This window comes from Vanessa tameamea, chromosome 4 (assembly GCF_037043105.1).
Source record: "Vanessa tameamea isolate UH-Manoa-2023 chromosome 4, ilVanTame1 primary haplotype, whole genome shotgun sequence".
NCBI classification, from domain to species: Eukaryota; Metazoa; Arthropoda; class Insecta; order Lepidoptera; family Nymphalidae; genus Vanessa; species Vanessa tameamea.
Genome location: NC_087312.1, coordinates 9,114,099 through 9,140,263, shown reverse-complemented (window position 1 = coordinate 9,140,263; position 26,165 = coordinate 9,114,099). Strand labels below are relative to the sequence as shown.

The 26,165-nt window shown below is 33.2% G+C and overlaps 1 protein-coding gene across 3 annotated transcripts in view; it reads left to right on the top strand.

Moving 5' to 3' along the window:
• The window catches only part of LOC113394551 (uncharacterized), a 142,329-nt gene that overhangs the window by 88,693 nt on the left and 27,471 nt on the right, over nt 1–26,165 (top strand). For all 3 annotated transcript variants that reach the window (XM_026631900.2, XM_026631899.2, XM_064220603.1), the window contains 7 exons: nt 19,361–19,567; nt 20,445–20,573; nt 20,938–21,055; nt 21,175–21,870; nt 22,169–23,739; nt 23,930–24,072; nt 24,481–24,678. In XM_026631900.2, coding sequence (XP_026487685.2) covers nt 19,361–19,567; nt 20,445–20,573; nt 20,938–21,055; nt 21,175–21,870; nt 22,169–23,739; nt 23,930–24,072; nt 24,481–24,678 — 3,062 coding nt within the window. The remainder of the gene's footprint in view (nt 1–19,360; nt 19,568–20,444; nt 20,574–20,937; nt 21,056–21,174; nt 21,871–22,168; nt 23,740–23,929; nt 24,073–24,480; nt 24,679–26,165) is intronic.

Below are 26,165 nucleotides of genomic sequence, written 5' to 3'. Positions count from 1 at the left end.
ATTTTATCTCAAGCCAGTCGGATGCACGCAGCGGCATGCTGGCATAATTATGTATATACCAGTATTTACACCCATTAACATCAGCCGCTAGCTTACTTACATTTCAGTGCGAGCTAAATGTGTAGACTTCTCCTAATTCTACTACATGCTGTATGTACAACATACGAAACACAATAAAAACATACAATACGAAAGTGCAAAACGAATACATTAACCTTTATTGTTTGCTGTGTACTATAGGGACACGACAAAAAATAACTTATTTATCACAATCCTGGCAATACACATACACAATTCAATAAAAAAACGTAAAAACGGATATATTTTATTACTTTTAAAATATATATAATGTATTCCAATCGAAGAAATCAAGATAATTAAACCTTATATTTACGTATTTCATGTAATTTGCTAATAGATCAGCTATATTGTACACTACTAACGGATCTTGATTAATACATCTTTGTTCATGCAACACTGTTTCACTTAACTACATATATCCCCTTAATTTTACTTCCAAAGTTCCTATAACAGCTTCGTCGTTCGGAACGCCATTTTTGCGAAACGATACATTATATTAATTCAAGCTCTGGACCAATGATATCGCGTCAATTCGACGTCAAATATTTGGCTTTATATCCTCTTACGGTTGGATTAGACTATACCTAAAACTGTTGCTTCAATTGTCAACACAAAATTATGCTGGTATTAGTAAATAATATTTATGAACACTAGGTTTAACTCGAGCTCTTACGAGTATAGTCGCGAATCTTATAATATACAAATGTTTTTTGCTTGTTCTTCCGTCCTTCCGTTGAGTTCCTGTGCCGTTTGGTGTGTTGTTCAAGCCTATGAATGTTTTTGATATAAACTTAGTAGGTACCATAAAAAAAAGAGAGAGAGATAGAGACCCACAAAAACGTTCTTATACAATGTTCGTAATTTCACGATAAATGTAAACAATGCTCTCAACGGGCTCGTTTAAACAATTTGCTTAGGACTCAATATTGTGTTGTTCTAACCTAACTAATGAATTACGGATGAGACTAACTTTTATTAGAAAGGAAATTACTGAAATACTTTTATACCAACAACAACATAATACCTATAAAACCTTTCAGATGTTTCTTGCGGCTTATCCGCGGTACAATTTACAAATCGAATATTTTGTACATATTTATTTACTTTATGTTTCTGGTATGTTAAATTGCGAAAATTTAAAGAAAACTCGTTTTCTTTATTAACGTAACTGCTTAGAAGATTCAGTGAATTGTAATCGCATTTTCATGAGTTTAATCTGTGTTCATAATTCGTAACGTGCTCAGCGGTGAAGAAAAACGTGTTAAAAATTTCATAAATTATTACGGGTAACTATGTAATGAACTACTATTTCCTTAGAAACCAAAAGAAAACTGACACCTAAATCTGTAGGTACAACAAACTTTAGTATATGTATGTAAAATATATTTGCATTATAAGACCTTCATTGAATTAAATTCTACTTAATAACATCATTTATTCATAGTCGGTCCCAATAGAATTCGTCTCGAAGGAATCGATGGTCTCAGAGGGATAAAGTGAATAATTTCAATTTCAAGCGAAACCTTGTCATTTTAATATTCATATTTTATTTTATCTTCTTACTTGATTCAAAAGATAAAATTTTTCGAATATCTACATATAAATTGAAGGTAAAGTCTTCAGTTCGGGAATCACGATTCGGGTCTCCTTCAATTTCGGCGATGGCGTGTATGTTATGGAGTAATTTCCGATGTCTGATGGTAAATTCAAACAGTTATAAATTGACATGATTTTTATATGATTTCTTTAATAAGGATGTTACCAAGTCATTCATTCAAATTTAATATACATTCATCAATACTTAGTAATTTTTTAAACATACTAGCGATCCACCGCGGCTTTGTACGTGTGCAATTTTTAAATAAAGAAATTGATATTACATACGTACATTTTTATATTTTAACATGTAGCAGGAATAGTGAAGATTTCGATCAGTGGATTTTTTTTTGAATCCGACTTTTAGTTCCGGCGATTACTTACACGAAAACAAATTTTGTTTTTAAGTATAGATACGTGTATAATAGATTTCTATAACGTTTGACTAAATATCGTATAAGTTGCTACATATTTTATGGCGAAGATTTTGTACTATTCGCTAAGCTGTAACATATATTCCACTGAAATCGAGCTGTTGTACATCATCTTATATACTGTTGAACCGATCGCTATAATTAAATTGGTTTACACAGGAAGGTTAACGTCATTCAAGGTTTTAAAAAATCTTATTTTATTTTACATTGCTTTTTACAAATTTTAAATAGCTGTATAAAATGAAAATACGTAAGTTGAAATCTGTTTACTGGCAAAAGAAAAGGGCATCGAGATCTAATCCGAAGGCTGGTCAATTTGTTTAGGATCTCAGATGTAACCCTCTTCACGTAATGTATCTATTCATTCCATAAATACAAATTCGACTTTTTAATCTCCAATAGTCTAGTTTATACAGTCAGAAAGCATCAGTACAATACTTTAATAGTAAAATTGTGTATTAAGGAAAAAGGACTTAACTGCCATCTTTAGTAACTTGATACTAACATAGTAACGATAATCTTAAGTATAATTTACATCTGCATACTTTTTATGTCAATTATTCTTGAGTTTACCGACCCTTATTTATTTGATTGCTACATATAACTCGTAATACCTGTTGTACAAATTGAACACATTTTATAAATCGTCAATAGTAACGCAGCGACGTAAGCGGAGACATTTTATATATAAAATAAAAGAAATCTCGTATTTTGGTAAAAAGAGGCAACCCTCTGAACCCTCCCTATTCATTTTAGGGTGTGTTATGATTTAGTGTCTGCTTCCTCAATCAGAAAATGTGTTGTAGCAATATATGAGTAAAGATAGTATTAACACAAATTACTTTTGCTTTATGAAAGAAACATATTTAATTTACGTACGATATTTAACGGCAGCAAAGATAATAATGGTCAACCAAATATTCTAAGACGTGCAAGAAAGACAAATGGGTAGGCGTTTAAAATTAAAACGTTACGTTTAAGAAACAAGGATAAAATCTGTGAACAGAATTCATTTAAATAAAAATCATTGTGCAATATACATATAATTTTATTCAATACTCACAACACGTTTACATCACAAGAGGAGATTTATTGCGAAAAAATCTCAGCACAAATAATTTTTTTTTGCGTGATAAAGTTTCACTCAAACTTTAGATACATGTTGCTCTTAACATGTAACTTCACTTTAAAAAAAAGATTTATATAGTTTACATACTTTATATAGTAATACTTTATAAGAAGCGTAGTATATGTTAAAAGCAGATTTACATAGATGTATGTATGATCGTAGCGTTATCGCATATCTACCTAATAAAATATCAAACTAATTAAAAATAGTGCTTCTATTTTGGCAACGCCATTAAAAACTATGTTTGACCGCTATTTCTATCTATATGGATATTAGCGATTTAAAATTAGCTGAGTCTGGGTTGTTTGACCCTTTACTTGTCAATTTTCATAATGGAACGATGCGAGCTTGACGCTGACCAGCTACCATTATATTACCTGCAGAACCTTTATTACCGCTGACACAAAGGTTAAAGAGCTCTGGGATACAACAAACGATTCGTATATGCGATTGGAAAGTGAATTAGTTTTGTGAATGACTTTTGATCCTAACATCGAAATTCTAGGATATTTGTTGAAATAATGGGATTTCCTAAAATTAACACATAAACATACTACTATATATGTAATTCATATTCATATACAATACAAATATTGTAAGACGATATATTATACGATTGAAATAAGTAAAATTCTTATTTAAAATTTTATAATTTGAGTTGGTCGTGTAATCTTTATTTTATGTATAGTAATAAAATAAAATAAAATAAAATAAAATAAAATAAACTTTTACAGGAAAATTGTGTCCATTATGTTTGTCTTCTACATTTAATATTTAATTTTAAACGGTATATCCGTGAAAACCGAGACTCGTTTTTCTAAAAAACGCATTTCCACCAAATCCAAAGAGATCGCACCCCATTAAATAAAAAATCTCAAAATCGTTCTCAATTCTCTATATATTATATTTGAAGCTGTACGTTAGTAGCCAGTCAGGACTTTGCCTTTTATATGTATGTATGCATATAGTGCAACAGCGATTGGAATCGACACGAGTTAAAGAATTTCTGTGACATATACGTTTACATAATGTATATGTCCAGCAGTGCGCTCCTATAAGAATTTACTTGGTATCTCACTCGTGAAATGTGACAACCGGCTTACGATGGTACGCTATTTTGATACGTGTATCCTATAAATGTCATAATAATTATAGTCAATGTCGCATACCATTTCATGAAATTTCACGCTCGTGTTTTGCGTAGACTTTCGAGTTTTTCCTCACAGAATTACTCTACTGTGCAATGAAGTGTTGCAAATCAAAATATTTGTTATTAATTAAATAGGCTCATAAAAGCTATGCCTCACTATATTATATTATATTGAAATGTAAAGCTGCCACAGGAACTCAATTGTTACACTTTACCACTAAATGGGTTATTTAAATACAATTAAATTATATATTGATCCCGAAAGAAGATCAATGAATACGCTTTCGTATCTTCTATATAATCTTTTATCAGGTAAAAGCATTATTTATCAATTTAATAGCATGAGCAAAGCAGTCTGGTAGATTAAAGGTATTATTTTTCTATGCTTTTGCAGTTGTTACTGTATTTTTATTATTTACGAAAATATTTTCTTATAACCTAGGTTCGGTTCTTTAATTTTTTGGAATCGAGTCTATGTAAAGTAAAAGAGCTCCAATATAAAATATAAAGTACGTAGTGTGTATACGAGAGAATATTTTAATAAGATAATATAAAATCAACTTCAAAGGGCTTACTTAAATTTAAAACAAAAGGCAGAAATAAAAATCGATTGAGAAAATTTTATAACAAGAAAGTTCAACTGACGACGCTGTTTGCGACGAACGAAAGTGAAGCCAACGCCACCCACACCCTCACGCGCCAGACTTAGCCGCAGACATCGGGGAAAGTTCGGGAGAAAATTCTTGCCGAATGCCTGTCTACCTTACGTAAAACGTTTCAAGTCTAAACGTTATCATACAATAACAATCAGCGAAACCGACTTTGTACTACGAATTATTTATAAGTACCATCTTATACATAAAATAAAATTGGAGTGTATGTTTGTAATATTAAAATAACGGCTTTTTACTAAATGCTTATGTATGTATACACGGTACATATACCAAAATAACGTCTTTTTTCATTTTTTGTCTGTCTGTCTGTTTGGTCCGGCTAATCTCTGGACCGATTTTGATGGGACATTCACTGGCAGATAGCTGATGTAATAAGGAGTAACTTAGGCTACAACAATAACTTATTTGTTAAATAAAAACGCGCACGAAGTCGCTGGCACAGCTAGTATTAAGTAAAATTTCGAAATTTAATAAAATCAACAATGAAACTCTTTTATAACGTCTACTTTGTATAATTACTGTAAATAAGGTTAGATTTGGATAACCCATATTGGTAATATCCCTCAACTTCATTTTCAGTTTCAAGATCAATAATAGATAATATAGATTGAAGAGACTTCATTTCTTAATTCGCATATTTGCCGTGTGTATGTCTATGGGCTTAATTAACTAATTAACATCAGAGAATGCAGTATTAATTAATTTTATACAATTATTAATATATTACAGAGCAACGTCTATTAAGTAGTAACGTCACTATTTCAAATAGACACGATAAAACTTGCATTAATCTAATATTCATGAATTTTACGCCAATTTAATTATATATATATAAAATATATTCATTATAAACCAAATATTTTTATTATATTAAGATCAATGACAAGACTTTGCTTATTTTTATATAAAATTAAAGTCGGATTTATAATAACGGTGACGATATTATTTCGTTTTCAACACATGTAACATTTTAACCAAGTTACGCATGTAAAAGTGCCCATAGACTTGTGGAATAATTTAAGCTCCCTCCCTAACGAGCTGACACTCGAGTGAAGCCTTCCCTCTCGTTTATTGCAGCACTCTCAGACTAGATATTGTTAGATTGTAAGCTTATTGTACATGTCACGACATAGCGACGATTTAAGGAATAACTTTAAAAAACTTATTATTCTTTTAAATCTGTACAATCTTGTTTATATCGATCAGGTAGGATTGTCATTGTTTCTAAAATCTTTATCTTGACCTAATTTGTTTGTACGTTTGCCTCAAAACTTGTAATATCATTTTAAATCTGAACCAAGCAATTAAACTGAATTTTTGTACCAACATTATTGCTCATTATAAAATCCAAATTTTACCCAAATATACCAAACTATTCGTTTTAATACAGTAACTAAAATATGTTATAATTGTTCTGTCATATTATCATCAGTCTATTTATTAATTAAACAATTATTAAATAGGAAAACAATTCACAAATTTCAATTTTAAACGCAAAGTATATTTGTTTTGCATATTTTGGTTGTGCTGCATATGGTAATAACCGTAATCTTTTTCGTTTACCTCTTGCCATAGCATTATGATTGAGAGCGGGCCTCACAACAAAGCCTACGTGAATGTTTCAGTGTCGTCGACCTAACAACGACTGAACTCAACATGAAATGTACCCTAACATTTCTTTGAAAACTTTCATATTAGTCAACTGCTATGTGTCATGAAAAGCCGTGTAACGTTAAATAAAACAGTGTATTTTTCATTTTTTGAAATAGAAATGTGCCATTTTTTTAATTACACAAAGAGAGTGTTAGTTTTTCAATTTAGCTTAGTTTTACACGATCATTGTGCTATTTACTGGAGATGGTATAAAAGAAATAAAATCGTTCTACATTCAAATAGAAAGTTGAATGTACTTTTACGAATACAAATGACGTACGACCATTTTAATTTCTATCACGATTTTCTTGTGAATTACATATAAATTTATCCATCTTGAGAGCAAAAAAAGGTTTTATAAATCAAAAATTGTCTGCGTTTTACAACATTCTATCAATATGCTGTTGATAAATTTGAGAAATATGTCTTTAAAGTTCGTTGGTTCTTAAACATGTAAGTACGGCCTTCCTAATAGTTAGACATCCCTTTCTGACACCAGATTTTAGACATTGGAAAGAACAATACAAAATACTGTGTAACAAATACAACCGATATAAATCGTTTATTGTTAAGAGGAATAAAATATACAACTTACATATTATATTATCTGGGTCTGTCAAAAAAATCTCGGAATCGTCGGAAGTATCAGCTCGGAAAGCTCGTAAAGCCGCTGGTGGTGGGCTCGGTTGTTTTCTGAATCTTCTGATTATGAGAGTGAGAGAACAGAGACCGTACCTGTGCTTGCGAACACCCATAAACATACACTCGTCGTCCATACTTGTCCACTTTAACCGTATCTTAAATTCTGAACGTAGACGTTTAGCTCATTTTGTAAAATGATGATTCAAAAGTGCTTATAAAAGGCCTTGGGCTTCGTACTTGAATAGAGTTTATTTTGATTTCTTATCGACTCCTATTTTCTTTTTTTCTGTCACATAATAAATAGCTATTTTCTTTGAACAAAAAAAGGTTTTTATACAGTTAAGAAGCATAACGAACCTCCAACATAAAGACCCAAACCAATTTTTTTTTTTTTTTTAACTTATAAAATTTGTATCAATCGAGACAAGGAAAACGCTTGTTTCGCTATTTATAACTTTAATGGTCCATAAAAGCAAACGGAACTCCTATGTAGGAGTGACATAGTAAATTTAAAATTATAGTAAAATCATTGCATTGAAAGAAGTCTTTCCATAAACACATATGACCGAATATATACACAAATATATCCGTCAAACTCCTCCCACGTTTATATACGTAAATATTGTGTATTGCCTTATGTAGTCGTGTTAGTGTAAATTAATTCTTACATTACAACGATATGCATATATGATCATAATTACTTATTAAGGCATTACAGAGCTATGACACAAAATATTCCTAATTTAAAAAACAATATATATTTTTCAAATTACGATCGCTTATTATGGAAAAAGGTATCCGGTTAATATTTTAAACAATTATATTTTTGTGTATAAGCAAAACATATACACAAAAATAAGAGCCGAGATGGCCCAGTGGTTAGAACCTGCATGTATCTAAATTCAACGTATCCACTTACCCGCATTGGAGCAGCGTGGTGGAATATGCTCCAAACTTTCTCCTCAAAAAGGAGAGGAGGCCTTAGCCCAGCAGTGGGAAAATTACAGGCTGTTGATGATGATACACAAAAATCAATTGACTATATAAACTTACGAGGTATATAAATATATTACAAATGTTATTAAATCATACAAAATAAGGCGGCACTCGCAAATAAAAACGCATAAATACACTTGAATCGATACAAGACTTGTAAAGCTCAATCTTTCACAATAACATTTTGAATTTAATTGTAGTTGAATACAAAAGTACCCACTATAGCAGTTTACGTTGGAGCACGCTGCATGTCATCGTTGAGTTTTACAGGTCGTAACTTGTTTCCATTAGCACCTGGTCGTCAAAGCGAGTGTGATTAATCTAATTTGTCCGTTTTAAACAGGAATTGCTCTTGTCGCATGCAGGGTATTCTTTGAACTGTTCATGACGTTGCTCCTCGCCCTCACTCAGCGTAATGGTTTACATCACTTTTAGTATTTCTAGCATAAAAGCCTCACCCCTTCTCTGACTCTTTCAACTTGTCAATTTGTACCAGGATCGTACTCAACGCAGATTTTTAAATATATGCCGCTTCTTTATTGATAAATTTATTTAAAGGTTTCAGGATTGAAAGTATTACTTAATTTATTATTATCAGAATCAAATCAAATCAGTCATGGTTTCCATGCCTTTTTGTTTGTTTTGATTTACGTTATTTTTGATGTTCCTGATATTGACGCAGCATCACAATCAAAATTTTAGGATTATTGCCGACTATATAAATTCAATAATTCTCTATTACTGTAACAATCTGTTGGCTGTAAGCCTTCTTCATCGACTCGGATTTTGTGCCAGTTGGGTTTAATAAATTTCTAATTGCAAATACGTCACTGTAGAAAAGTAACTGTTCTTTGTAGAATGGTATGTTTAATTTGAACGGGTATTTTAAATTATGGTATTGTAAAAGAAATATCTACTTCTCAATAAATTTATAACAGTTATAAGATAATAATTAGTACCCATGTTTACTTAAGGATTTGAATAGTTTTCATTATGAATGTTAGTCTTAAAAAATAAGAACTTTATTTATTTCTTTAATTTTTTAACGACCTTACTGCATCGTACAGGCAACTTAAGAGCAAATACATTTATGCTGAGAGCAAAAATATAAAATCAGTAATCAAAATCACCAAATAAACATTTTTAAATTGATTATAAAAATATGGCTATTGATTAAGATTGACGAGTATCGCATGCCTTATATATGATGCTATCCTATAAAAGTGAAAAATGTTAAATACTTCCATATTTATAATTAATATATCTATAATATTGATTTAGCGTCCCCATTGAGTTTAATTAAAACTAATTACGAGGGCTCAACGTTTAGATAGCTGTACGAATCTTCGTTCTAACTAGTAACTAGGGGAGAAATTGGCGTTCGCGACGTCTTCCCCCTAACATCCCCTCGCACAGATAATTAACTGCAGATATACCCCATATCGTAGGGTACGATCAAATTTTGTACAACGCTTTTTAAAGAGCGGTGAGCGCTACCGGGAATCGCAGGACCGCAACCGTGATGGGGTTGAAAACATTTGTTAGGGTGAGTATTTAAACGTACGTGATTATTTAAAAATATATTTATTATATTTAAAATATATATCAAGAAGACACCACCGGCATTGATGATGTAATTATCATATAAACGTATAACTGAATTAATCTTGAATACTTAATATCATCCTCACAAGTCTTCCAAATATTTCCATTCTAAAGATATTTTTTTTGAATGCTCGATTTGATATGTAACCTTTTATCGTATTCATAAATCAACACCCACCCTTTCAAATCTGAAATCATGGTAACATACTAATCTTGACTTTCACCCTATAATATGATCTGATCTGTATTTACGACCTTTAACACTTTGTTCGGATTCTATAGAAAAAGCGGTTCAATGAAGTTTGGACACTGCGCCATTCAGTTAGGGGATTTAACGGAGCCCGAGTACATACGACGCCAGACGTATAAATCACGCTAGTAATGCCGCAGCATCCGGCGCGTCTCCGCACACTGTCGAGGAACGCTTGCCTAATATTTACCACTCACCCTAGGTACGCGACGCCCTCGGCCATGGCAATTGCAGAACAAGGGCGACGATATCATTTATTAATTCACGCTTATTGTTTTTTAAAGTTCCCCGTTTCTCTAAATAAATGAAATCTTTAACGGGAAACTCGTCTGGCTCATTTTAACCAAACAATAAAACCAACTGCAGTTACTGAGACCGCATACTGAGCGCTTTTTATTGACCAAACGACCTATGTATGGATTTTAACCTCTTTTATATATTTTACTTTGAGGGTATATTAATTAGTATGTTTCTGTTGGAACTGAATAAAAAAATATTCTAAAGTAATTTCAATGCAATACGTTTATTTTAAGCGTGTTTTAGAATTCGAATGTGGAAAAGATTTACTGATTTTTCGTCGATCAGTTGTATTAACACGGTAATGAGTAAACTTAAGCCTTTTAAAACAAAATAAGCCAATGCCCAGCCATGGAACATTTACTGTTGCTTAATTTACTTTAATTAAAACTATTTATCAATTTGGAGCTTTACTAACATAATTCTCGAAAAATATAATTTAGAATACTCGGAAAATATAAATAACAAAATAACTTATTCACTATCGACTAGCACCGATGTTTTAAAAACACAACACAATCAACAAGCAAACATGACGTTAAAATAATTCAATGTGTTAAAATTATATTTGGCGTTTGGTAACAAGTTTGCTCGTGACAGTTACGCCAGCGGAAGATTTGATGCAACCCCTCTCGACAATAAAACCCTACGTAATATCTTGTTATGACAACATACCGTCAACTTGTATTATTAGATTCAGAACAGTAAAAGTAATATCGTGAAATATTATAATTGAAATACTCGTAACTTTATCATGTAAGTAGTAAGTCAAAACTTACTTACGTATTTACTTAAAAATGTCAGGAGCCACTATTTTTGATGTCTTACTTATAGTCCAAGAGACCGGGATAGAAGATTCCGTAACTAAAGTAACCGGAAGTAGTGTCATATTTTAGCATGCGGGAGAATAAATCAAATGTTAAAGGTACATATTACTCCCTACACATTTTTTGTCAATAGATCTTGTCATGTACGAATAATAAATATCTTTATATTTGAAAGTGTGTTATTTAATCATGAAAATCAACTGATTGAATAAATAAAATTTAGGGTACTTTATTAATAACTGAAAATCAAATACTAAATAAAATTTTGTTTACTCTAGGCTTGTAAAAGACAATTTATTTTGATAATTTAATATAACCAAGAACATATATGAATATTATGCTTAAATTTTGAACTCCATTTTCTCGCTTTTATATGAAATATGTTCGAAAACTGTAACTTCGGAGTTTATAATTATGTAAAGTGATTTAATATCTCGAGTAAACCAACGGAATACTTTTGTTGTGGATAATTGTATCCCTCATATCCTCCCTCCTCCTCGAGATACTCAGATTCATAAGGTGATTCGATTAAAAAAAAAATTACTGTCTTATTAATAATTAAACATAACTCTTAATATATATATATATATATATATATATATATTAACATTTTTCACGAATTCGTACTAAAGACACAACTTGGAAAAAGAATGCGACTTTGCGTTCGCAATAGGGGAAGTCCCTTCGAGCATGAACTAGGCTAAATTACAAAATATCTTAATTGTACCTTAGCTACTGAACTGTTTATGTATCTAAATTTAATTTTAAATTTGTATTAAGTAAGTAAGTTAAGTAAAGTTTTTTTACGTTGGTTATTATTTTAAATCAATTTTGTGGGAATTTTAAAGAGCGAACTTTAGTACGAATTCGGTCATGTTCGAATACGAATTTCCACCAGCGTCCTTTCTGATCATTTTATTTCGGTTGGTTTGAAATAGATTCCTAGTTTTTATACATTTTCGGACGGCTAAGTAAACGATTATGTTTTTAAAATAATCTGCAGAACAAGTTTCATAATGTTTTTTTTTGTTTTTCATGCATATTTGTGGGAAAAAAATAAAAAAAATATTGAAATAATATCGTTTTCCGTCTCGCATTTTTAAATTTGGACCGATAATTATTGTTTAAATATTGAAAAATATCCAGTGTTTAATTTTTGAAGTTGCAATTTTGACTTATTTTGAAAAAATCTAAAAAACGTGATAACTCAAAAATGGTTCACTTTTGCATCATGCATATGGGGGTTAAAATTATTGCAAACATTCACCCCTATTACCTCCTAACGGGAATACGTCGACTTACCAATAACCCTGTATATAGATATATATTAAATATTTAATTATTATTTTGTACATATGTTGTATGTTTTATATAATTTTATGCATATTATTATTATTATTAGAAGTATATTTTTAGAAGTATAGTTCTATTTATATTTAAATTTAAAAAAATATTCGTGTTAAGTCTAACCGTATGTGTATTATTAACCACCCCTTATTAAGAGCCATACTTTCCACCATTAAAAAATGTTTACCCCGTAATTAAGATCTTTATTAATGCATGAATTCCACAGAACGACGTTTTTATAGAATAACTTTTATATATAGCCTATAAAAAATAAAAGCGGATATTTTAACTTTAATTTTTTTTTGTGTATTTATTTATGAGGAGTAAATTGTGTTTGTTCATTTTTATTTATCTATTAACATAGGTTCGTTTTATTTCGTTAGCTTTGTTATTGGAATAGAATTATTATAATGTAATCTAAATTAGTAGTTATTTTATCTACATATCTGTAAAATTATTTATGATTACAAAACAACTGCTATTTTATTTTAATATCTATGTCTATCAAAATATATAACAACTTAAAGATTACGCACATATTCGTTCCATTTAAAATATAGAATCGGGAGTAAAACCGCGGTAAGTAAAAATAAGTCACAAAAATCTGACGGCTATCTATATCACATTTGCCTGCATATTACTTTTTCGCAATTATTTCAATGCAGAGGAAAGTCAGTGCATAAATGCAAGTTAAACGGTTAATATATACGAATGCGATGATGCAAAACTTGTGCGAACAAAAAGCATAGTTTTTCATTGGCGCGTCGTCTGGCGACGGCTTGAGATCGATAGTGAGGCGACAGGATTCCAAAACACCAATGTAACTGTAGTAATTTAATTAACAATGGTATTGCATTCTTCTGCATATTTACCGCTTAAAATAAACGTGTTTTTGGGAATCGCTCATAAACAGCGAACAAGTTTCAGCAAAAACAAGTTAAACTACTAGTGATATAAAAAAACTTTTAATGATTGACGGTCCGTGTACAGATCTGCTTCCTTTTCGAGTGGCCTCAAATTTAATTTTTGACAACCCCAAAATTTCTGTCGCATTTCAATTTTATTTATTTAATATTTATGGCTTTATGTTTTGTCAAATGGACACAGATTAAATATATAGTGTCGTGAAGTTCGTAAATGTAGTATCGTAAAATAGCAATATTGTGGTGAGCAAAACTTATACTGAAAAAGATAATATAATATAATTGTAACTAAATATATATTCGCCTGAACACAAATATTTTAATGACAAAAACCGACGATTTTAAAAGAAATTAAAAACTCATTCGTGAAATACATTCAATGATGGCACAGAGATTGCCCAGTGGAAGAAAAAGTGTATCTTACTCTTCTACCTCAGCGACATTACCACAGAAGCATGTCAGCAATAAACCTTCTTCTTAAGAACCACTTCTGAATAAACAGGTATTTCAGCAGGGGCATCTGTATGAGCTGTTACTTTGCATCAAATAACAAATGTTTTTACATTTTACCTTTCTATTAACAGTACACTAAGACAGCCGCGAGGAAGTGTATCAGGTTCTGATAACCTATATGCTAAATTTCATGAAAATCTGTTACATAGTTGAGACGTAAAAACTTAACAAATAAACAATATCACTTCCGCATTTATAATGTTAGTATTTTAACCATGTCCCAATCGACCTGGAATTGATATGCGATAGCGACTAATGTTTCAGCGATATTCCACAATCAACGAAATGATATCATTACCCAACTGAATTACCCATTAATTAGTACACCAAAGAGCAATAAGGGACGCAAACGCTAATCACATTGGCATGCGAGCCACACTAGCACGAAAACGTTAATTTTACTGAGAAATTGGTCTACAATTTGAATTTAAAATATCACCATGATACAACACAAAATTTTCATTATTCGTGCACCCTTCACGGCCCCGCATACACAATTTCAATGACACTGCTAATGATTTAGGGCGAAAATTAAACTCTCCCTCAACGGTACTGACCATAAATATGTTCACGTCGAAACCCAAATGAGACACATTACAAAGCATAAATTAATGAAAGTACGTCGTTTATTTAAAACGAGATTTAAATAGTGTTTATAAATATCATTAAAATATTGTATATCTTTATGTACAAGAATCGCTGTTAAAATTAATGGAAAACGCGAAAAGCTTTTTGAAGATCGCTTGGCCGCCATAATTTCTTGACGAGTGTTCCGTCCTGCCTTGTAGCGAGCGACGAAGCGAAAATTTAGATCTCAGCTAATTGCTTACCTAATAATCCGAGGCCGTCTAACTTTGGTTTACAACTATTTATACTTTATATCAAACCGGTGTTTAAATTATGTAAAATAAAAAATAAATATTGGTCTGATGTGTTTACATTCACGAACTGTCACTTATACTGTCTTGTTCTGTATGTTAAACTAATGTTAATGCTACGAATGAATTATAACCAAATTTAAGCGACACGTTTTGTTTATTATTTTAAATTACATAAAACAAATTATAAATGTCGTTTTGTTTAATCGACCAAAATCAATACTAATTGGAGTTGTGTAAATATCAGAAGTCAATAATATTTAAGAGCCCATAAACCTCGTAGAATTGGGCAAGTAATCCGGTAGTTGATTTATTTGAAAGGGAAACGTCGCTCCCAAGAGTTAGAAAGTTCAATATTGAATCTCAAAATTGCTTTAAGCTGCTGCAGCCGAGCTGATAATAGTAAGTGCTTATTTGGAATGTCAACCTTACAGCACACTCTTAAAGGATGAAATTGCTTGCGGAAGTTTTTTAAGCTAGGTGTTGTTACAGTCGCCATGCTTATTGGCATGTCCTCGGCTCTTTTCTTCGCCTTTAAAAAACCAATAAAGTCAATCGCCTAAAAAAATCCTAACAAAATTTTAAATGAAAGTTGCGAAGTTTATTATTTATACAGAAATAAACCTGTAAAGTTAATTAAGTAAATCAATTAATTAAAAATAGCATATTCACTATTAGATATTCCTGCCGGTTACTTTTGGGATAAAGCAACCTTTCGAACCAGTAATAGCATAACCTTAAAATGACATATGCACTAAATGAAAATTCAAGAATAATTCAAGATGCTTTAGAAAATTCTTATTTTAATTGAATACCTAGTATTGGAAGCGATTGTCTTTACAAAAATAAAATATTTTAAGTATTAAACAATCGCTCGAAATCCAATTTAGCCACAGCTCGTAAATCTTAACCCTACTTACTTCAACCAGACTAAACCAACAACGAAACTTGGAATTCCAACTACTTAATTGACAAAGTTTTGTTCAATTTAAAAACTAGTCGAATTTCAGTAGAACTTGAAATTTTTTACCGATTGAGGTCCCTTGATAAATAAATGATGTCTGATGGAATAATACAAAAAAAAATTATATGTAGTACATGTCCAATCTTAACTGTAATACAATTTATCGAACACAAGAACCGATCTTAAATAAAACGTTATTCTAATTAATTATTATACAAATAAAATTTTTTTTTTAGAAAATCACTAGCATTTACAAATCTTTCATAAGAAGAATAGATTCCTTTAAAGACCATTAAAATTGAAAACATTTAATCTTAACGTTACGTCATCTTAAAATATTTACTTTTATATTAAATGTATCACATACTTTATCACGAATCCTTTTCACGATATTGAAGCAACAGGTGCTGATTTTGGGCGAAGATCTTGGGGTAATCCAGGCTTAATGTTGGCTATTTTGGTGCTAATTGATCTTTGGCAAGTTTTTGCATAGCCCGCCTGTGTTGAGAAGACGCTATTCAGGTTGTCAGTATGCGTATAAGCTCGGCATCACTCGGAGGTCGACGCCCGGGGGTGCGCCAGGGGGCGTTTTGCACTTCCGCCTCACTGCACTCATTTCCGCATAAACAGTGCCTACCTTACTGTACCAAGAAATAAGCCTGGCATTATAATGACAATATACAATGTAATTAACATGCATGGCGCCACGAATTACACGCGATTTCCAAAATCGCGGAGTAAAAATAAATGTGTATTTTTTTGTTCCTGTATTTTTTTATTTACATAAATATATTTTTTAAATTGAGAAATAGCTAATATTAGATATATCATCGGTAGATTTCGCTACCGAGATATAGATAACGACTAATATACTTGAACCGCATTAGTTAAAGCAGGAAACGCAATTTGAAGTCCCCTTTAAAAGTTTCCAAAGCGGAGGAGTATGGGTGAAATAAAACAAAGGCAGCACGCGCCCGCCGCGGCACTCATACTGAGTGCTCTGCTTTGTGGCAGCCCTGGCGATACAATGCATCGCGCGATACATCTACACGCAGCCCTATCCTACAAACTCCTGTACTAAAGCTTATTACTCTCGTGACACACACAAATGATATAATTCACTTACATTTAATAAAACACAATTTACACATTCGAATGTCTCTGTTGACTTAAGCTTACATATCTGTGAAAAATTACATTTATGTTATGCGTTATTATTTTCGATTACAATTGGAACAAAATACTAATTTTACGTTAACGTTTTGCTATTTAGTATTAATTTCATTAAAAAATATTTTATTTAGTTATCATTAATTTAGCATAAACAATATTTTAATCAGCGAAAGAACGAAGAGAACGTTAATTATCTTCCCTATATGAACCTAGATTTATGTAAAGACTAACAATAGACGGTCGTACACAACATTGTATTAGTATTTATTTGATCGTAAACAAATTCCGATATGTATGTGCGAGAACATTTTATATCCTTGTGGCTAGTAAGAGCTTGAGAACGGTAGACATCATTAGAGGCAAGCACTAATGAAGCTCTCGATCGCTGAAGATGTAAGAAGCGAGCCATGGCTGCGTTATCAGCGTCTCCCTACTCGTGAGTAACACACAATGCATGTCGTAAACTCGACTTTTTTCATTATACGAACATAGAAATTTCCAGAGAGGTCACAATAGTTTATTTAATATGAGCACAACTTATGTTCCCATATTTTATTATGTAAATAATAGTGTATACTTGATGGTAGGGCTTTGTGCAAACCTGTCCGGGTATGTACCACCCACTCATTAGATATTCTGCCGCCAAGCAGCAATATTTGGTATTGTTGTGTTCCGGCTTAAAGGGTGAGTGAGCCAGTGTAACAAGGGATATAACATCTTAGTTCCCATCTCAGTGTCAATGTTTATGGGCGGTAGTGACCACTAAACATCGGGTGGCCCATTTTCCGGTCCGCCATTTTTATTACATAAAAAAAAGAAGTGTTGTCAAAGTAAATAAAATCCGCTAATCAAACTGCATTTTTATACGCGTGGTTATATCCTTACTATACGAGTTTCAATCCCCTATGCAACCTCATCGACAAGGCGACTATAAAACTACATTGAAGCTTAGAAAACATCTAAGTCCAATATTGGGTAGGCACATATTTTTTTACTGCAGCATTTGATTGAGGAAGTATGGCGTAGAACTCAGTGCAGCGCTGAGGGCTTATCGAGAGCTGGCGTGAAAGCGGCTCTTCTTTCAAAGGGGTGCTTTGTGCATGCCACTACAACCACTTTAAAGCAGAGAACATACATCCTCTAATATGAATACTTATAATGAATGCTGTACCAGACGCCAACGGGGCGCTATTTGAAGTTGTGACAAATTATATTCTTACTGCGTCATTTAGGATAAGAACAGAACCATTTATATTTTTTAGTAAAATCATTTGTTATTTAACTGACTTCGCCGAAGGTAATTTTATACGCTAGCTATAATTTTTTTGTCATAGTTTTTTTTTACTTTTCATTTATTTAAATATTCCTATACTCATATAGATGTTAATTACACGTTGAATATTTAATATATAATTCATTAAAGATATTCTTCATTATTTTAGAAATAAACTTTCTATATTGATTGACTTCCGCAATGAGTTCGGAAGTAATTGTGAGTGATAAGAGCAATCGACCTACATAGTTATCGTCTAATTCAGTTCTAATGGTACAGCAAGAGGAAACGTTCTCGAGGCAGACAGGCTTCCAGAGGAAATGAGTCCAATTTAACATTATCTCGGGGAATTGACTGCCAAGACCTTCTTAGCTACCTTTTAAGTTAATTCTACCGTTTTATTATAATCCGCACTGCGAAATAAGTATTAAAATTGTTTCATTATTGTTATGGTATAAAAACAACTTCAATAGACATTATACGAATATTTTATATTATAAGGCTTACGTTTGACTTTAAATGTTTAAAGGAAAAATATGTATTCCCTTGTTTTTATTATTTATTCATTCTTAACCCAAACTCCAAAATTGTATTCATCTTTATCTCTTACCGATATAGAATAATCTAAGTTTCTTAGATTTAGCGATATCTCATAATAGCAAACTCGCAAAATGAAGCAATATATAATATAATAGAATTATACTATAATGTAATATAATAGAGTTATAACCAAAATGTAACAAAAATAATGTATGTACTTTTAAATACATTATATTTTCACATGGTTTTGATGTTTCATAACATTTTTTTTAAATAAAATAGTATAGCTTCTACGGCTATATTTTAGTTAAAAGCAGAAATGTTGTGAACTTTACGATTGAAGATATACATATTTACTTTGCTTATGTAATTAAATATGTTTCATACTAATATTACCTTATTTCAATCTTTACAGCGGGTGTGACGACGTGCAGCGTTCGTTGGAACTTTTGGACCAGGTACTAAGTGAGTACGACGAAGGCGAGCCTCGGTCATTGGAGGCGCGTGCGCCGCCGACGCCGGCCACTCCGGCTACTCCCGCCACGCCTGCCACTGACGACGATTCGCCACTCGCCGGACACACCTCCGAGGACGATGGATATATGAGCATGAACGGAAGACGGTGAGGCAGATCTATTAACCCAAAATAATTCTATGTAGTAACTTACAATATTACTGATTTCGCTTAAAGCAATATGTTCATGTACCAATGTAAAAACACGCATTTACGGGTATGTGGAACTTAAAGTAAGTGTTACCAAGTCACCGGAATACCCATTAAAAAACCAGTGGTACCCACTCCGACTTTTAAAACGACGTCACAGGATCCCATGCGCATACTTCCATGACGATTAGACGGTTGGTCCACATTAACAGCCTGTATATTTCCCACTGCTGGGCTAAGGCCTCCTCTCCCTTTGAGGAGAAGGTTTTTGGAGCATATTACACCACGCTGCTTCAATGCAGGTTGGTGGATACACATGGGACAGAATTTCGTTGAAATTAGACACATTAAACACATGACACCTCACGATGTTTTCCTTCACCGCCGAGCACGAGATTAATTATATACACAAATTAAGCACATGAAAATTCACTGGTGCTTGCCTGGGTTTGAACCCGTAATCATCGGTTAAGATGCACGCGTTCTAACCACTGGGCCATCTCGGCTCTCGGCTCGGCTGACGGTTGGCCCACCTATGCCAATATGCAAGAGTACCCGGAGTACAGGAAAGCCTCTTAGCCCCACTGACGATCACGGCGAGGGTAGATGGAACACTGTCATGTGTTACGCGCGGCCTGTAGAGAAAATATCAAAAGCAAACCATAGCTAGCTCGGATATTCTAAGTAGAATTCTAATTCACATCATTAATCTACAACGTCAAACGAAATATATAATGATAATTCGTCAAACAAAATTCCCTGTGTTGAAACAATGTGATTTACCTATTTGCAACAAAACTAAAGTTATTAATAAAAAAATATTATTTAATTTCAGAGCGAAATTCGCGCTGGGTTTCCGACCTACGGAAGAGCGCGAGGAGTGTTCACCACCGGACCCTCCCTCGCCACGCTCACCACCACCGCCAGAAGAAGCAGAAAGAATAATTTCAACTTTACTTCCAAAGTAATAAACATTCACTTTAAAACTCGGTAGAGCTCTGTGTGAAACCATATTATGAGTATGTTCAACCAACTTTCGCTCTTCACTTATTGGAATAAGTTAGCGGTAGACCATGAAACAGCAGTACATTGTATAACTTATGCATTGCCATTTCAGAACTAAGCGGTTTAAAGTATTAGGACACACCTGGTGACACTAACTATGCAAGAAATGCTTAATACTTCTTAGTGCCAATATCTATAACCGGTGGAAACCTTTTTAACTACCCTTTCGTAAACTTTTATCCTAAGTGGCCCATGAGCCAATGTATATTCATTTTAAATTTAAATATGTATTATACTAAAACTTGTAACAATTTTATTTACAGAGTATCACCTGCAAATTCTGCAAAACGAACAACTTCAGTTGAGCGGTGTGAAGCCGAAGAGAAATTAGACTCGATAATAAGCGTAAACGGAATAACAACCGCGACTCAAACTACGTTTGTGAGTTATTCAGAAGTTTCATAGTTTCCAATAAAATTGCATTTTAACCAATATGTATTTTGCTTTCTGAAGTCAAATGTAAATTTATTTATTTATTCATGCATAAAAAAATATTTCAGCCGAAAACTAAACACCAACGTCCATATGGGTGGGATAAAGATATTGAAACAAATGGTTTCCAGCTGCAGCAGCCGCCAGTTCCTCCCTATAAATTCTCTTCATTACAACATGGTTCCCGACCGCCTCAATCAGAAGTCATTCCAACATGGCTTCCTCCAAGGCACTCCGCAGCTCCGCCCATTAATTTAAAAAAATCTCCAAGTTTTGAGAATCCACCTGTGTTTCCTTTCATGGGCTTCTCAAGCGATTTTAATGACAAGCCATATAATGAACATCCAGTCACTATATACCCTGGACCAAATATACAATACAATCGACAATCTCACTCTCCAACATACAAAATATCGCCCTCGAGTATCACCAAAACTGTCGATAAAAAGAACAATGGTAAACGTGATAGCAAATCGGAAGAAGAATTACTATCGCCTAAAAGCAAAATACCTCCGCGGACTCTCGCCAGTTCTATGGAGAGGCATAGAGAAGTGTGTAGAGGATCATCGGAGGACATAATGGAGAGTTGCAAGATGCGAGGTTCGAATAGGAGTAACGACGAAGAACATTTTTCAGACGATTCGCTGGAAGAGTCGTTTCCACCGCCACCGCCCGCAGTTAGCACGCCTTCGAAACGCAATTCCATAGCCTGGGAAGTGTCTCTCGATGGTGATGATCCATTACTCACGCCAGGAAGTACAAAGGTAAATTAGACTACAGTTATTTACATTGTATAATTCTTCTAATGTTAATCTGTCCTATAGTAAAATTTGTCAAAAATTTCATTAGTATTGACAGTTTATTCGTCTATCTAAAATTGACATAAACCTATTTCGCGAATATGCGTTATAACATCGATGGTATGTTATTAGTAAGAGCTTTATCGAGAAGTGTAAAATTGCACTCAAAATTTGAACATTTCGGCAATAATAATAATAATCATTCAATATGTGATATAAAATTTAATAATTGTTTAATTAATGTCAAGTGTCATTATTATAGGTTATAGGAAGGAGAAGAAGAAAATCTGGAGACCAATCACATTCAAGCACAAGCTCTATACCTCAAAGAGTAGACGATGATTGGGGAGAAGAGTATTGGCCGCCACCACCGCCAATATCTCAGTGTGAGCCCCTGGCTTCACCTATTTCTGACGCAGAAACCGAACATCGTCGTGCTCAGGATCTTGCATCAGGCACTTATGTTATTCGAAAAGGAAAGAATAGAAAGCAGTTACCGAGCTTCAATAAGAATGCAATGAATAAAGCACAACCTAACGCCAATAATCTTTCACAAAGTCATAGTTTGAATAGAAGTTTTGAGAAATCTATAGATGGTTCGAGTATTTCAATTAGTGGATCAGGATCTGTTGGTTCCTATAATTCTAGGCCGAGTTCAGACTTAAGTTTACCCCAATCAAGGTATAGTGCTGATTTGAACTCGAGGTTGAGTCGTGAATTAAATACGCCAAACTCTAGATATAGTATTGATCTTTGTACTCCGAATTCTAGATTAAGTAAAGAAATTACTTCTCCTAAGTCAAGACTAAGTTTGGATCTCAATAATGCCCAAGATAGATACATCAACCCTGAGTATTATGGTCATAGTCCTAAAAGTAGACAGCTAAATAGTGATAAAACCGTTATTTGTTCCAAGAGTAATAGTACTCAAAGTAAATTATCGCCACAGAATAGGTTTACTGATTTCAAAAAATATTCTTCTACTTTTGATAACATCCAATCACTAATTAAAGAAGGTAAAGTAGAAGAAACACCGCAGACGGAATGCAATGAAACTGTTAGCGAACTTTCAACTGTACCTCCCAATATGGTACGAGTAATATCTCTACCAAGCCTAGGAGCTGAAGGAGATAGCAATAGTGCAAGCCGTCAGGCTCTTATAACCACCGTTGAGGAAGAGGAAGACCAGGAAAGTGGGGAACCAGGATCAAGCGGTGAAACATCACCACTTCGCAAAATTGAAAATAATATTAGTGCTATACTTAGCCAAGGTCGGGACCAAAAACATTTTACTCCATATTTACCCAAAGACTGGAATATCCATAAGGACGAATACTGTGATGATATATCTAAAGATATCTTAGAAAACAGTTTCCGCTATAGCTCTAGAGAGAAACAAAAGAGACACGACATTCAAAAATCTTCAAGCCACAATGAAATTCAGACTCAGAGGTCAATTGAGCGCCGCGATCGATCGTCAGGAAGGAGATCAAATAGTATGCACAAATCTACCAGTGCAAAAGATGTTCCAGTGGGTCTTATAAGGCAACCTTCTTCCTCTGATTCTGCAGTGTCTAGTGGCGGAGATTTCCCTCTTAATGTACAAATAGTTGAACATTCCTACAGACATAATCAGTTGCCACCATCCCCGAGCATGGGTCACGAAATGGGACCTTTACCACAAACACCAGAATCTCCAAAGTTTCCACCTTTACCACCGTCGCCAGTGCAAGAGGTAGAGGACGAGTACACTGAAATTATGCAACCTACGGAAAGACGTCATGGGAGAAAAGCCGACACTCTACCGACTCCAACAATGGAATCCAGAAGAAGGTATACAACAGTGTGCTTTATTAAGAAATACTCTGTTATTATCATGTTGGTTTCGACAAGTTATTTTAGAGTAAAGAGAGACTTTGTAAAATCAAAGTATATGTTTATCATAAAATCCGCTTTCTTTTATTTTTTGTAGATTTTTACACATGTTTCCATAAAAATAAAAAATTACAATCGTCATTTACAGACCATCAGAACCCCCAGCAGTGCCTCCACACCGCGATACTACGAACAGTCTTAAAACGAGGTCGATGGAGACTAGTTATAATAAAAATAGAAGAAACAGTAATTTCAAAAGTGGCTCTACCGACAGGCGAACACTACCTACTGGTAAGAAAAGTAATTTTTATTTTATCTACCATCAAACTGCAATACACAGCGTCAATTACTGTAGGCGATGGTATGACTACCGTGGCCCGCCCGCCTACCTTTTATATAGAATAAAATATGCTCTCTATCATACATCACAGCACATGTCGTTAAATATAACAAAAATAAATATATAATAAAATAAAAATATAAAAAGAAATACAAACAGCCTTAATTATGGTCTTATTACAGAAAGAATAAAAGTAATCATTTCGACCACAAGCAATACTTTTTATATTATAATGTATGTATATTTCTTTAGTCCTAATATATCTGTGTTTGCGGCGTACAATAAATAATATTAATATTAACAATGCATTTTATAATAAATCTTTCTGAACGTTTCAACACGTCATACGAATCTTTCAGACACGGGGGCGAGCGGTGCCAGACGGCGAACTCTCCAGCGCCAGAGCCGCGAAGCCAGCGTGCGCGGCCAGCTGCAGACGTCGGCGAGCCTGCCCGAGACGCCGGTGTTCGCCCGCGGCTGCGACGTGCCGCGCACGCCGCCGCGGAACTCCACGGGCACGCCGCGGAGCAACGTTGTTAACTCTATGCAGACTATAGGTTTGATTGCTAATTCGCTTGTTCTGATAATTTTATTTATGAAACAATATACCTGCCTATCTATTTCATTTATTTTCCAAAAAGGATTTTTTTTTTAATTCAACCTATAAACTATTAATAAAGAATACTTTCCCCCAGTAAAAATTCGTGGAAATAACGTATGGCAGATACATCTCACCTAGCTACGTTAAAAACAAACCAAATTTTCACTAAGTAATTAATTTCGCCAAACCAACTTTATAATGTTTAAAAAAAATCACAATTATATCTCTATTTAATGAAGTTGTGGAAAATAATAAACAATGTTACACAATTAACTTGGTATGGTGATAATTTTTATTAATACTATTATTATTAATTAATAATAATACATCTCGTCAATTTGATAAAATATTAAAACTTAATAACAGTTACGTGGTCGTATGGCTTTGTGCAAACCCGTCTGGATAGGTACCACCATCACACCTGATATTCTACGAGCACAACATAACGATAATATGTAATAATACGAGCAGGACATAACCTCTCGTATCCAAGGTCGTTGTTGCAATGGCTACGTAAGGAATAGTTGATATTTCTTAAAGCGTCGATGGCTAGGAACAGTGGAGATCACTTAACATGAAGTAGCCCATTTGCCCGTCCCGCCCCTACTTTTAAGAAATTCATATGTTTTCATCTGTAGAAAATACATTGGAAGAACAAAATTTTATATTGTTATCTCGAAGGGCATCGCAGTATTTCGTCTTTTTCAAACGTTACTACTATAATAATTTATATCTCAACACAGTTTGCTTAAATATTACGATTTTTTTTTTAAACAAAATAAACGGAAAAACAATAAGTTGTGCATTATATTTATCTATCTCTTATAAGTTAGTTTTACATCCTGACGCTATGATACCTGTACAATGTTCAAAGGTTTCAGGCAAGGGGCGATTATTGCAATAATATATGCAAATAATAAATATTGAATTGAAAGTGGAAAGAGCTATTACCATTTCCTAAATTTGTGTTTTGATCTATTTATAAAATAAATCAGAACCTGACAAATAACCTCTAAAACGCGAGCGAAGCATCAGGCGACAACTAGGTTTAATATATGGATGAATAATATGTTATCAGTCGAGGAACACATATAATAGTTTGAATACCATCTATAGAACTAAGTAATTGAAACAATTCGAAAAGCGTTCTCGATAATAATCTCGAAACAGAATGCATCTCAGTCGAAGCTACCTGTATATGTATAGTATAAAACGAATTAACTTTCTGTTAGTTTTTTTTGTTGCCCAAGTGGTCATGACTGATCCTGCGACATCGCTAGAAGGCCCTTAAACCATTGCCCTATTGATGCTACGAAATCTGCCTGTATCTCTTTACCTATCTCTGTTCTTCTTACTCCTTCTCAAACACACAAAGCATTTTACGATACGATTTTCATGAATAGAAAGAGCAACAAAAGAGAAAAGTTTTTTACATATATTTAG